The sequence below is a fragment of the Sphaeramia orbicularis genome, chromosome 17 (assembly GCF_902148855.1).
Source record: "Sphaeramia orbicularis chromosome 17, fSphaOr1.1, whole genome shotgun sequence".
Taxonomy (NCBI): domain Eukaryota; kingdom Metazoa; phylum Chordata; class Actinopteri; order Kurtiformes; family Apogonidae; genus Sphaeramia; species Sphaeramia orbicularis.
The window spans coordinates 55,593,451-55,608,530 of NC_043973.1; the positions used below are offsets into that span (position 1 = coordinate 55,593,451).

At 38.7% G+C, this 15,080-nt stretch overlaps 1 protein-coding gene across 5 annotated transcripts in view; it reads left to right on the forward strand.

Annotated features, from left to right (window-relative positions):
* The window catches only part of LOC115437503 (disks large homolog 1-like), a 131,761-nt gene that overhangs the window by 29,499 nt on the left and 87,182 nt on the right, over nt 1-15,080 (forward strand). For 3 of the 5 annotated variants that reach the window (XM_030160702.1, XM_030160703.1, XM_030160705.1), the window contains exon 4: nt 5,018-5,089. The exons of the other annotated variants lie outside the window; for them this stretch is intronic. In XM_030160702.1, coding sequence (XP_030016562.1) covers nt 5,018-5,089 — 72 coding nt within the window. The remainder of the gene's footprint in view (nt 1-5,017; nt 5,090-15,080) is intronic. 5 annotated transcript variants of the gene reach the window in all.

Below are 15,080 nucleotides of genomic sequence, written 5' to 3' on the forward strand. Positions count from 1 at the left end.
AGGTCTGATTGGACCCAAAAATACAGCATGAATTAATGTTAGTTGACACCAAACAGGATCCACAGATCTAGGTTTGGTTTCTTGGATTTGTGGATCCATCTACATCTGTTTTCTTTGTCTTTCGGTGTCTGTATAACGATAACTCCTACTGCTTTTCAAATCTGTTCATATAATCAATCACACAACAACTCCTCCCTGTTTTTGATTAAATATTGTTCTTCAGTTTAGACAGTATTGAAGCCAACGCTGTCACTCATCTCCCTCTTTCTGCCACTCAGTGGGCGGAACCGCGGTAACTTCCGCTAGCGGTGACATCACGTGCATACCTTCTATACTGAACCTATTAACCCCAGCCGCAAAATACTGAGCCTATTGGCCCCGCCCACCAAATACTGAGCCTATTAGCCCCACCTACCGAATAGTTAGCCTGTTAGCCCCGCCCACCATCAACACATTGGCATTAGTCCGAGGACTTTGAAGACAGTTCACACATGTTTGGGTTTTTTTCGTCGTAAGAACTGAATGGATTTGGAGTAAATTCCGTCTTCAGTGGAAGTGGTCGGCTGCAGGGCTAGTGTTGTAACCGAAAACTGTCATCATTGAGGCTGAATGCTTAGGATTTATAAATTAGGATTTTTTTATCGTGCTGTTGCAAATTTATTTTCAAAACTTTGCAACTTTAATCTCATAAAAGTACATTATTTTCATTGGATTATGATTTTGTTTTTTAAGATAGGACTTTATTCTCGAAATATTACAACCTTATTCTCGTAGTGACAGGTGTTTTTTTTTCCCTGATGTGGTGCTAATGCGCCATCATACCAATGAACAGGAGTCACACAGTACCAATTATTACCTCCGCTAGGAGGTATTGTGATCGCTTTGCTTTGTGTGCGTACATGTTTGTTTGTTTGTTGGCAAGATAACTCAAAAAGTTATGGATGGATTTTCATAAAATTTTCAGGAAATGTTGATCCTGGCACAAGGAAGAAATGATTCAAATTTGGTGGTGATCAGGGGTGGGGGGCCCCACTGTTTGGCCTTGACGGAGGTCTGCGCTCTCCGAGTGCTTTTCTAGAAAAGACAGCGCAGATCTCCGCCAAGGCTGCTCAGTAGCCCCCCCCCCCCCCCGATCACCACCAAAATGTAATCATTTCTTCCTTGTGCCAGTATCAACATTTCCTGAAAATTTCATGACAATCCGTCCATAACTTTTTGAGTTATCCTGCTAACAAACAAAGCAACACGCAGGGGGTGCAGATCTGTCTTGGCAGAGGTCTGCGCTCTCCGACTGCTTTTCTTGTTATGGGATGTAATGGTTTCTATGAGTTAATGTGTGTCCTGTTCTGTTTTTAAACGGGCCTTGGACCACAGAAGCATTCTGCTCCTTCAGACGTTTGTTGAAGAGCCACAGTGAACGTTGTGGGACATTTGTTTGTTTTGTTTTTTTGGGGGGGTTGATTTATTTTTATATGTTGCAGTGTTCTGTTTAAATGGGTTATTTCTTTTGCTCCTTATTACCTCCGCCAGGAGGTATTGTGATCACTTTGCTTTGTGTGTTTGTTTGTTTGCATGTTTGTTTGTTTGTTAGCAACTTCACAGGAAAACTGTTCCAACCATCTTCACCAAATCTTCCCCACAGATAGGCCTAGGCCCTGGGACCAACCCATTGAATTTTGGGCCAAGTAGGCCAAAGTTCAAGGTCACAGTAAGGTCACAAAATCTCACATTTTCTTATCACTCATCATTGAGCAATTTTTGAAAATTCATAAAAAATTCAAAACGACTCCAATTAGCCTCCAATTGGATCCACCTGTAGCTTAGAACAATATCTTGTATCTGGCACAAAATTGTCCACATCCACTGTGGAATGTGGACTCTGTGGACATTTACATTTAACATTGAAAATCCCATTTACCACACATTTTTCATTATAACTCAACAAATATTGATTGGAATTTAATATAATTTGACATACACATGACTGGGACCAAGCTTCAACTTTGTACGAAATATCATTCCGCTCCATTTCTCTTCCGTTACGCTCTGTTGTTTTTTGTTATTTTTTATGCACCATTTTCAAAAAATCATAAAAAAATGCAATTTATGGACTATCATTATGAAATTTGTTTTGCACATCCATAGTTTAAAAAGAAATAGTCGATCCACACATGTACACTGTTCGGGGTGCTTGGTGGAGGTTTGCGTTCTCTGAACACTTGTGTTGTAAATGACGTCTGTCTGTGCATGGACGCCGTCTGCACACAGGTCATATTGATGTGGATCCACCACAGTCTGAGTGGGTTTGTGTGGAAGCTTTACCCCCTGCTGGCCTTTTGACGCTACTACAGCCTCGTCCACTCTGGGACTGAAGGAAAATACTGGCACTTCATCCATGACCCATACAGAACAGTCGATAAAACCTAATGGACTGTATTTATTCAACTGAATGACATTATTTGACCACAGATGTGTGTTTGAACCAAGGTTCTAATAGTTTTGGATTTTTCATTATAGTTTAGTTTTATTTAGTTTTGATTTTTTTTTCTTTAATTTGGTTAGTTTTAATTTGTTTTTAGAGCAGGTTTGTTAGTTTTTAATAGTTTTCATTTTTTTCTAAATGCTTAGTTTTAGTATTAATTTTACTTTTGTCGTATCTTTTCTCTTCTTCTCCGTCGTATTCAAATAAATCCCAGACAGGACTCTGCTGCTTTCTCCCAACTTTAGTCTTCATGTTTCCAGGTAGAGTGGGGACCAGAAGACAACTGGAAACCACAAGTGAACACAAGTGACGGACTGTCAAGTGTCGTATGGTGCCGCTAGATAAAACTGGTAGAGCGAAATAAATCACTTTCATATCAGTGCGACATTGACAAAGACGAAAACAAAGGGAATTTTATCCATAATTTGCATCCATTTGTTAGTTTTGTAAGAACACAATACAGTTTCAGTCTTATTGTTTTTTCTTTTAATTATTGTTTTTATTTATTTCAGTTAACGAAAATGTTTTTTCAATTCTAGTTTTCATCATTTCGTTAGTTTTCGTTAATGATAATAACCTGGGTTTGAACCAGACGGTGAAAGAGTCATTAAATATAAAACAACTCAGGCTCTGGTTTGAAAAACCCCATGAAGACTGATTGAGTCTGGTGGACGTCCGGTGGTTTTACTCATGAAACCCGTTTGACCCCCCCCCCCCCCAGGAGGCATGGACTCCTCCCTCTTCAGCTGTTTTCAGATCAGAACAGGTCAGAGGCCTTTTTAGCCTGAAATCTACTAGAAATCCACATTTAAAGCTGATCCCCTCTAGAATATTCTCACAGTGGGCACCTGTGGGCTTTTTCACTCCTGAATTTAGCCTGTAAGGAAAATCATCAAACAAGACCAAGACCTGGATGAAATATTAAACAGTCATTTTTGTTTTACCGTCTTTTTGGCAAATTTTGCTGTTTTTTCCCCCATTTTTCTTCACTGTTTTTCTCTTGTGTTTTTGTGGTTTCTATAGTTGGTTTATAGTTTTATTGTATCTGTATATATTCTGTGTATTTGTATATATGTGTAAATGTCTATGCAGATCTCTCCAGGGCATAGACAGATCCAGTTTGTGTATTTGAATCAGCTGATGGATGGTTTTGTCAGTGAAATGAGGGGCTCTGTCTACAACTAGACACAAAGTGAACACAGACTATCAACAGGATCCAAATGACACCAAAGAACCAAAAAGAACAAGAAGAACATGGGCACACAGTGATCTAGCACAACTACAATGGATCAACACATGGAAAATACAGGAAAAGATATTTATAGAAACTCAGAAAGTTTAGTTATGAACATTTACTGTTGGTTTTCATCAGAAATATGATTAAAAATATGGAAGTTTATTTTTTCTTTTTTTTTGCTCTAACACACAGATGTCAAACATGCAGCCTGGGGGCCAAAAGTGGCCCGCCAAAGGGTCCAATCTGGCCCCTGGGATCAATTTGTGAAATACCAAAATTACACTGAAGATATTAATAATCAAGGATGCTGAAACCATTTTAGGTCAATTCAATCTAAAGTGGACCAGACTGGTGAAATATTATCATAATAACCTATAAATAATGAAAACTGCAAATTTTCCTCTTTGTTTTAGTGTAAAAAAAGTAAAATTAGAAAAAAAAAGTTACATTTACAGACACTCCTTTTACAAAAAATATGAATATCCTGAACAAATGTGAACAATCTGAAATGTCTTAAGAGAAGTATGTGGAATTTTACAATATTCTGCCTGTTACTAAATCTTTAAGTTGTGATTCACATGTATAAATGACCAACTTAGATGTAATGTTAACATTGCACTTTTTTTCTGAAGAATTTTCAGGTTGTTCATATTTGTTCATGTTATGTTAAAGTGCGGTTCGTAGGTGTAAACATTTTCATAATGGAATTTTACTTTTTTCACTCAAAAACATAGAGAAAACTTTGGAGTTGACATTATTTTATAAGTTCTTATCCTATTATTTATATTATTTTACTGGTCTGGCCCACTTTAGATCATATTAGGCTGAATGTGGAACTGAACTAAAATGAGTTTGACACCCCTGATCTAACACACTGTTTTATGCATTTATTACATATAATAATGATAATTAATGGACAGATATTAGAAGGTAAGTTCTTCCTGAAAACGGTGGTGAAGAGTTGGAGAAAAATACATTTTCTCAAACTTTAGTTGCAGAAACAACAAAAGTAAATGTGGGTCTGTCCTAGTGGGAGTCGTTAAAGGGGGAATAATCCACTTCTTGTTTCCAGGTTACGTGTCGCTGTGCAGTGTGTCCGTTGTGTCTAACCTGTAATTGTTGACCTGTTTAACCTGTGTTTCCTGTGTTAAACCTCCACTGAGGCGGTTCTGACCCGGTCGAAACCAGGCTGTGCGGTTCTGACCCGGTCTAAACTGGCCTGTGCGGTTCTGACCCGGTCTAAACCGGCCTGTGCATTGAACGCTGTCTCTCTCTCTCCCCTCCCGTCCTCGCCGTAGGACTCCCCCCTCCTAAATGAAATCCTGCACACGTTGGCGCAGGCCAAACACCCGTACGGCCGCCACAAGCACGTAAGTACCGGACGCCTTGTGTTGGTGGGAGGGGCTTGGCCGCATGTCCCATCCAGTCCTCATGTGCTTTGGACCATCAGAGGGGCGGGGCTTGTGGGTCGGGGGTCGCTCAGATGGGTCCTCCATGTGTCACTGTGTTGTTGATCCGGAGTTTGACCTGTTCACCAAAAACCACTTTTATACTTAGAGACAGAAGTAGACCAGGGGAGGCAAACATGCGGCCCACGGGCCAGAACCAGCCCACCAAATGGTCCGGCCCGGTCCATGGGATGGATCTGTGAAATACACAAACGATAATTAGTCAAGTCCTGTTAGTTCAGGTTCCACATTCAGACTAACCCACTGGTTCCAACCTGTTTTTACTCCTGACTCCATTTTAACATCACACTTTTCTGTTGACCACAGACATTCAAAACAGAGACTTTTTCTTTTTTTTTGCTAAAATTAATTTGTTTTTGATCCTGTAATAGTTTTCTATCCTCTGTTTCAAATCCAGGTTAATGTTAGAGGACATTTAGTCTATATAATGTATATTATTGTGAACGGAGGCAGTAAATCCAGGTGTAGATTACTGCACGAAGTGAGAATTTTATTTTCCTTGGTCAGGATATGTACAGTCAGTCCAGCTGTGATTTACAAGGCTGACAATTAACACTGAACAAACAAGAACTGAAACTATGAATTATGAAAGAGCTGCAGCATCTGAAACCGACCACAGTGAACATTTGAAAGTCACATGATCAGCTCAAACAAGAGATGTGTTCAGATATTATATCCTGCATTTTATTTGAACTTCATTTTTATTAAGAAAAGTGTTTTAATTATAATGAAATATATATTCAGTCATTAAAAATAGTTTTTATTATTATTATTATTATTATTATTATTATTATTATTTATCAATTACTATAAATATCAGGTGACCCCCAAGGTTGAAAAGCACTGGACTAATATGATTTCAAATGGATCGAACCAGTAAAATAATATCATAACCTTTAAATTTGACAACTACAAAAAAACTGAGCCAGAACAACCTGAAACGTCTTCATACAAGTCAGTGGAATCTTTTGTGTATTTTTTTAGATCCACTGTGAACTTTTTCTCATGATATTTAAGGTTGTTCATATTTTTCAGGTTATTCGTATTTTTTGTGAAAGGATAGTTTTGTAAATTTAAGTATTTTCATGTAATTGTAAAGAGAAAAGTTTGTATTTGTCATTATTCACAGGTTATTCTGTTGTTTTTCTACTGGTTCTGATCCACTTTAGATCATATTGGTCTGACTGTAGAACCTGAACTAACATGATTGTTAATATCTTTGGTGTAATTTTTCAAACATTCCTCCTAGGGGCCGGATCGGACCCTTTGGGGGCTGGTTTTGGCCCACGGGCTGTATGTTTGACATCCTGATGAGTTTAGTGGTTAAGATGTTGAGATTCAGTGTTGTTTATTCAGTCCGACTTCAGAGTTCTCCAGTTCCTCAACACTAACACAGCGACACATCGAGGTGGTCCGGTCCGTGCTGCGTTCAGGGTTCATGGTTCATTTGCTTCATTCGTGTTGGTTCATGTTGTTGGGTCTGAACGGGTCAGGAACGGGCTGAAGAGTTCGGTTCCACAATGTGACCAAACCCCGGTCAGAGCCGGTTCCGAAGGTTCTGTCGGACTGGGTCATTTTGGAACCGAACTCTCCACTGTTTGAGGGAAATCCCATGAACGCATCTCACTTCCATCTGTCCACGGTTTATGATGTGGGTTCTGTTTTCAGCTGATAGAACCGTGATGAGTTCAATGTCCTGTTGTTTATCAATGAAACACCCAAACAGGCCGATGGTTCTGACGGTTCTGACACATTCAACAACCAAATGTTTTATTGAGTTGAATCTCGTGGATCCTTGTTTTGAACTGAATGTTTGCTGATGTGTGGATGTATTTGTGTTCCAGACATCAGAACACAAGCTGGTTCTGTTGGAAAATGTGGTTCTAAATGGTTCTGAATTTGTACATTTGTGTTATGACTTACATGGACAATGTAGATTACTGAACATTTATGTCATTTATTTACATGTTTTACATCCTTAATTAACACAAAAGACAAAAGGAAGCAAAAAAAAAAAAAAATGCACAAAGAACCAAAGAAAACCAGTGAATCAGGGACTTTAATGGGAGGCTAACAGTTTCCCTTTGTTTCCAGTCTTTATGCTAAGCTAAGCTAACTGCTGTGGAGACTGGAGGTTGTTAGAAATAAAAGATTAAAACTGAACCAAAGAATCATTCTCTGAGACTAGACCAGTACCGGACCGGTACCAGTCTTTTAAACCGGTGCTGGTCCTGTTCTGGTGTTGTGGACCTCTGCTGGTCCTGTTCTGGTGTTGTGGACATGTGCTGGTTCTGTTCTGGTGTTGTGGGTTTGAACTGGTTCTGTTCTGGTGTTGAGGGTTTGTACTGGTTCTGTTCTGGTGTTGTGGACCTGTGCTGGTCCTGTTCTGGTGTTGTGGGTTTGTACTGGTTCTGTACTGGTGTTGTGGATTTGTACTGGTTCTGTTCTGGTGTTGTGGTTCTGTTCTGGTGTTGAAGGTTTGTACTGGTTCTGTTCTGGTGTTGTGGACCTGTACTGGTTCTGTTCTGGTGTTGAGGGATGGTACTGGTTCTGTTCTGGTGTTGTGGGTTTGTACTTGTTCTGTTCGGGTGTTGTGGGTTTGTACTGGTTCTGTTCTGGTGTTATGGGTTTGTACTGGTTCTGTACTGGTGTTGCGGGTTTGTACTGGTTCTGTTCTGGAGTTATGGGTTTGTACTGGTTCTGTTCTGGTGTTATGGGTTTGTACTGGTTCTGTACTGGTGTTGCGGGTTTGTACTGGTTCTGTTCTGGAGTTATGGGTTTGTACTGGTTCTGTACTGGTGTTGAGGATTTGTACTGGTTCTGTTCTGGAGTTATGGGTTTGTACTGGTTCTGTACTGGTGTTGAGGATTTGTACTGGTTCTGTTCTGGTGTTGTGGGTTTGTACTGGTTCTGTTCTGGTGTTGTGGACCTGTACTGGTTCTGTTCTGGTGTTGAGGGATGGTACTGGTTCTGTTCTGGTGTTGTGGGTTTATACTGGTTCTGTTCTGGTGTTGTGGACCTGTACTGGTTCTGTTCTGGTGTTGTGGGTTTGTACTGGTTCTGTTCGGGTGTTGTGGGTTTGTACTGGTTCTGTTCTGGTGTTGTGGACCTGTACTGGTTCTGTTCGGGTGTTGTGGGTTTGTACTGGTTCTGTTCTGGTGTTATGGGTTTGTACTGGTTCTGTTCTGGTGTTGTGGACCTGTACTGGTTCTGTTCTGGTGTTATGGGTTTGTACTGGTTCTGTACTGGTGTTGAGGGTTTGTACTGGTTCTGTACTGGTGTTGAGGGTTTGTACTGGTTCTGTACTGGTGTTGTGGGTTCTGGTCCTGTTCTGGTGTTGTGGATCTTCCCGGTGCCAGTCCCTGTGGGTTCCGTGTCTTCTGTTCCATCTCCTGTTTGTGTGTTTTCTTGTCGTATCCCATGAGTCTGTGGGTCCAGATGGTCCAGGTCTCTGACCCACATCCTCCTCTTCTTCCTCCTACTGCTCCTCTTCTTTCTCCCCCTCCCCCTCCTCCTCCTCTTCTTTCTCCTCTTCCTCCTCCTCCTGCTCCTCTTCCTCCTCCTCTTCTTCCTCCTTCTCCTCCTCCTGTTCCTCTTCTTCTTCCACCTCTTCCTCCTCTTCTTCCTCCTCCTCCTGCTCCTCCTTCCTCCTCTTCTTTCTCCTCCTCTTCTTCCTCATCTTCCCCCTCCTCCTGCTCCTCTTCCTCCTCTTCTTCCTCTTCGTCCTCTTCCTCCTGCTCCTCCTCCTCCTCCTGCTCCTCCTCGTCTTCCTTTTCCTCCTTCTGCTCCTCCTCTTCCTCCTCCTCCTCCTCCTGCTCCTCTTCCTCCTCTTCCTCTTCCTCCTCCTCCTCTTCTTCCTCCTCCTCTTCCTCCTCCTCTTCCTCCTGTGGACAGTTGCTGTTGACTCATACATGGACTCACTCTCAGTTTATTTGCGTGTTTTCGAGGCGAACGGCTCCAGAATGAAGAATGATGTCACCTTAACATGTTGGTCATCCTCATTAATGATGAGTTTAGGGTCTCACATTAATGTAGGACACCTGAGTGCCTACTAAAACCACATTATTATTATTAAACGTGAAACAGATCATTTGAAAAGGAGAAAACAGTTGGAATTTGCTGCTTTTCTTTCCACTTGAGGTTAAAATGTGAGTTAAATTTGTGGTTTGTGTTATTGTGTTTAAAATTAAATGAGTAGAAGAAAACGTTGAGTTTCACAGTCATGTATGAAACCGTTTACATTGAAATTAATAATTTTCATAAACTGTACGGAGACTTAGTTGAAATACTTATCAAACGACCTAAAAGGAAGTAGATGGTTGACTAAATGTGGTGTGACCTGCTCCTTTCAAATAATACCCACATAAATACAAAAGATGAACACAAACCCCTCCTCTGATCATGTGATGATGATGATAATGATGATGATGATGATGGTCTGCTGTCGGTTTTCACTCCTTCTGTGGGATCTGAAAAACCAACTGTCCCAGCGTTCATCAGGTCACACTAAAAAAAAAAAATCTGTAATTTAACACAATTTTCGCTGTTTATTTTACAGATTTTTTTCTGTATTTTTAAGATACAGGAAAATATCAGTGAAATGACAAAAATAGACTGTGATTTTACATGTCAAATGTAAAATAACACGAAAAACCTGTAACCGTGAATGACCATAAAATTTCCATTTTTTAAAGGACTTTTTTTTTTCTTTTTTCATAGAAAAATACAGTTAAAATAATTGTAATTTCACAAATATTTCTTTTCTATTTATGAGATTACACTATTAATTTAAAGTTTAATACTGTAAAAAAAGAATAAAATGAGATAAAATTATTGACAATTAACCATAAAAGAAGTATTTGTTCTGTAAGTTTAACAAGACTTGTTTGTTAAATGACAAATATCTTGTGTAATTACGGGAAGGTTTCACAAAAAAAAGTTGAATAAATGTGTTTTTGTGAATGTATAACATGTATAAACACTGATAAACTGTCCAAATACAGTTTTTATCAGTGGATTGTACAACTGAGTCTCACTGAAAATTATTTTTATATATATTTATAGGTAACTTGATTGTTTTAGTGCATGAAAATATTCTTTATTAAACATTAAAAAGTAAAAAATAAAATATACAAAATTTCATGTAAAGTTAGGGCAAAAAACTGTATTTTAATTATAGAAAAGTATCGTATTTTTATGAGATGGTTATTTTCCGTTATTTAACAGTATTTTTTCGGCACCCCTGCTGCCGGAATATTACCGTTTTTTGTATGTTTTTTTGTTTTACAGGTCACATGTTAACGTTTACGGGTTCAGTGGGTTAATCTGTGGTCAAACTCAAACACCTTAAATATTTCAAATACATGTGAATTAACAGTGATTCTGATTTCTGAACGTAAACCATTTGATCATATTGATAATAATCATAATTCCTTGTGTACATTTTCACATTAGATTCTGTTTTTGAGTTCACATATGAATAATTAATCCACTGGTTTATTCTCTTTCACCCACTTTATCAAACAGATTTCTCTGTAAAACTTTAGTATTACACCTCTGCAGTAATAAATATGGAGGAATAATTTTTAAAAAGTACATTAAATGTGTATTTTTGTTGAACTTTTATTCTGTAAATCTGCTCTATGAGACTCTGGTCTGTTCTTGGTCGTGGTTTTTAATTTATTTTATCTGATTTTACACAGTTTTAAACATTTATTCGATCTAAAAACCCCTTTATTTTATAGTTTTAATTTCGTCTTGAAATCAAACCCCCTACACTTGCGTTAATGCTGCCTTCACGTGCTCTCAGAAACCTGGTAAATGAAGGAGAAATAATATAAAAACGGTTTTCTGAGTCATCGAAGCCTTTTCCTCCCGTGCTCTGGTGTCACGGCTGAATGCGTGGACGTGAATCCGCCTCCACTGTGGGCGACACGCGCAGATTTCCCACGGACCGTGAACGCGTTGCGGATCTCCCTGTGCGGCGGTCCGTGTCCGTCCGCTGAGCTCCGGGTCCGGGATGAGGCTGGAGGCGGCTCCCCGGTGTCTCCGGTAGTCGGCGGCCGTCTGTCGGTGGGTTCCGCGCCGGTGTCCGCGGACACAGAGCCCGGGATGAGGCGCTGAGACCCGGATCCGGATCCGACCATGGACTGCATCTGCATAGTCACGACCAAGGTAAAGCACCGGAGCCGGGCCGGAACCGGAGACCCACCGGGGGTTTCGGAGCCGGTGTTTAACGGAACGAACGGGTTTTCTCCGTTTTATTAAAGTACTTTTAGAAGCGGTTCAGCCGTTAAACGGATTGGAACGGAAGCCGGTGTCAGTCAGTTCCGATTGTTCGTAAATACTCGGTTAAATCCAACCGAACGGAGCAAACCCGGTCCGTTTAAGTTGGATCGGTTTCCTCTTGTCGGTGGGTTTTATTTGATCGTGTTTCTGAATAAAGCTGGTGGGTTTTAGCTGATTTTAACTCTATATGTGTGACGTTTTTAAATTAGATGTTCTTTTTTTTATCAGTTTAATCCATTGTATCCATTAAATCCAGTTTGAGAAGTTTCTTTTCCTTTTTCTCAGCTGTTTGTGTATTTTTACAAAGCTTCTTAGGAGTAGATCAGGGCTCTCAAACTCATTTATTTCAGGTTCCACATTCAACCCAATTTAATCTCCAGTGGGCCGGACAAGTAAAATAATAACAGAAGAAGCTATAAATTATGACAACTCCAAATTTTTGTCTTTGTTTTTGTGCAAAAACCCCATTAAATTATGAAAATACTTACTTTTATAAACTATCCCAACAAAAAAAATGTGAATAACCTGAAAAAACTGAAATTTCTTAAGAAAAATCAGTGCAATTTTAACAGTATTCTGCCTCCACTTCTCATTTGTCCATGTGCATTATGGATCAGATCTACAAAGACACTAAACACTGAGGAACAGGCAGAAAAGAGTTCAATTTGGGCTGAATTTTCTTTAGATATTTCAGGTTGTTCATATTTGTTCAGGTTATTCACATTTTATTGTTACAGGATAGTTTGTAAATGTAAATATTTTCATAATTTAATGTTATTTTTTGCATTAAAACAAAGACAAATATTTGAAGTTGTTGTTATTTCTAGACATAATGTACTATTATTTTTTTCATATCAAACCCAGAAGAAAATCTGCAGTCATTCTTTTTTGTCGGTTATTCTGCTGTTATTATTTGACTGTAGATCATATTGGTCTGTATGTGGAACTGGAACTAAAATGAGTTCCACAGCCTTGACTGTGGAATTTTTGCACTCTGTAAATTCATCTCAAGGGCCGGATTGGAACCTTTGGCAGAACGCATTTGGCCCCTGGGCCGCATGTTTGACACCCCTGGTTTAGATAAAGGATGGGAATGAAAGAAAATAATAACAGTCACAGCTAATAGATAGATCATGTCCACTCCAGAACAGAAGGTTAGAGGTTTATTTATTTATTTAATAAGTCCTTGTCAGAGGCAGGATGTCAGTGTTCAGATAAATGAGAGGTTTGGTTTCATTAATAAATGTTCTTATTGCAGAGGTTCCATCCGGTCTTTCTGAAGCTGTTCACAGCAGCTCTTAAAGTGCAAGTCCGACTTTTTTGGGTGAAACCTGATTTTTGTGTGTGTGTGTGCTCATATTCCACATTAAATGCGACTTCAATAAGTTTTGAGTCTGAACTGAATGTGACCCTGAAGTGACCCACATGCACTAAAGAGGTCCAGACTAAAGAGTTCAGCTTTCCACTTTTCAGCGGGGATATTTACGACAGCACAGAAGAAAATAAAAATAAAAACATTGGTCATTCCAAGAATAAAGTCGTAAATAGGGATGTAATGGTATGAAAATTTCATATTGTGGTTATTGTGACCAAAATTATCACGGTTATCATTATTATCGCGGTATTGTTAAAATTGTGCTCAAAATGTTCAAAAAGTACTAATACACACACTGAAATAATTTAACCAAGTTGGATTAGAAAAAAAAAAAATAGAACAAATAAAATAATTGGTACAATGTACCTTCTGTTGGCACAGTGGTTCTTAACCTGGGTTCGATCGAACACTAGGGGTTCAGTGAGTCAGTCTCAGGGGTTCTCTGGAGGTCAAGACACACACTCGACTCATTAGTCGGGTGTGTGTGTCGGGCAAGGTCCGTGTATGTAAACAAACGGCTTCGGAGACTCTTTCTCTGATTGACATCCAGTATACACGGTGTATTGTTGTTGCTTATAGCACTACAACACATCCGGAAGTGTTTATAATCTCTTCTACTTGTCTGACGATGAATTATTTTCCACATCGTTGTTATGACTTTTGCTACTTCCTGTTAACCACGGAGGCAGCCATGTGTAGCGTTTGTTTACATTTTCGGTCACCGCACTGGTCAGTTACAATCATGTGACGACCGACGCACAGTCGCGGATGGAGAAAGAGAGTGGCACTTGCCAAGGTGAAGCCACGCATTTCTGAACTGGTCTGTCAAAGGCAACAGCAGAAGTCACACTGATTTGCAGTAAATATTCATTATTATTGTAGCCTGATGGAAATTAGGTGATGGGTGTGTGTTAAAATGTTAAAAATGATAAATAGCATAAATACAATAAGTTCATTATTGGAATACATAAGGTTAAAAATTAAAACCATTTCCGTGTGGTTGTATTAAAAAAGGTCATGTCTTTGTGAAAAGGTATGGAATTTGCTGTGAGTTCATGCACTGTATTGGTTTTGTTCTTTGAACACAGTGATGTTAATGCACGGTTCATTTAGTGCATCAGTAAAACATATACCTGTGTCTTGAATTTGAAAAAAAAAATCATATTTTATTTTTTAATAAAGAAGGGTTCGGTGAATGCGCATATGAAACTGGTGGGGTTCAGTACCGCCAACAAGGTTAAGAACCACTGTGTTGGCAGAAACATTCAAATATTAACCCTTAGTGGTCTGAGCCTATTTTGTCCATTTTTCAGTACTTTTGATTTTGTCTTTATATACTATATAAACAAATGTTTACTCTACACATGTTTGGTATCTGTTTTTCAGCACAACTTCATCTTTATCATGTCTTTATTTTTTTCACTTTAACCTACTATAAAAACACAAAAGGCAAGAAGACACAAAAAAAATCTGATTAGAAAAATGTAAATAATTTATTGCATAAATAACACAGAGATACTTAATGAACCTTTTCAAAGATTTTAAAAGTGAATAGTGGTTCCAAATATTAGGTATATAATATTACAATTGTAATAAATTAAAACTATACTCAAATATTTGACATGAAAGCAGATCTTTACATAGGTGTTTTTTCCCCTAAAAGTGCGGTAATCAAACACGGTTATCATGATAATTAGAATTTAAATGCTAACACTAACTGTCTGCAGTTTTACCGCGGTTTATCGTTATACCGGTAATCGTTACATCCCTAGTCATGAAGTATCAAGCTAAAACCTGTAATTTTATGGGAATAAAGTCGAACATAAAAAGAGTCATAATTTTACAAGAATAAAGTTGTAATATTATTAAAATAATGTCATCATATTTTGAAAATTAAACAATAATATAAAAACAGGTGGAAAAATATTTAGATTTAGATTTAGATTTAATTTATTGGTCCCCGTGGGGAAATTCATCTTCACTGACTGAAAACATTACAGGAGAAAAAAAAATAAAAAAAAAATTTCCAGAATACTGTCGTACCCACTGGTCTGTTAATAAAGAACTGGAACATTCTGTGAGGTTCTACTTTCATTTGGGGTTTGTGCACAAAGGCCAAATACTGAGACTATTAGCCCCACCCACCAAATACTGAGACTATTAGCCCCGCCTACCAAATACTGAGCCTATTAGTCCCACCCACCAATTACTGAGCCTGTTAGCCCTGCC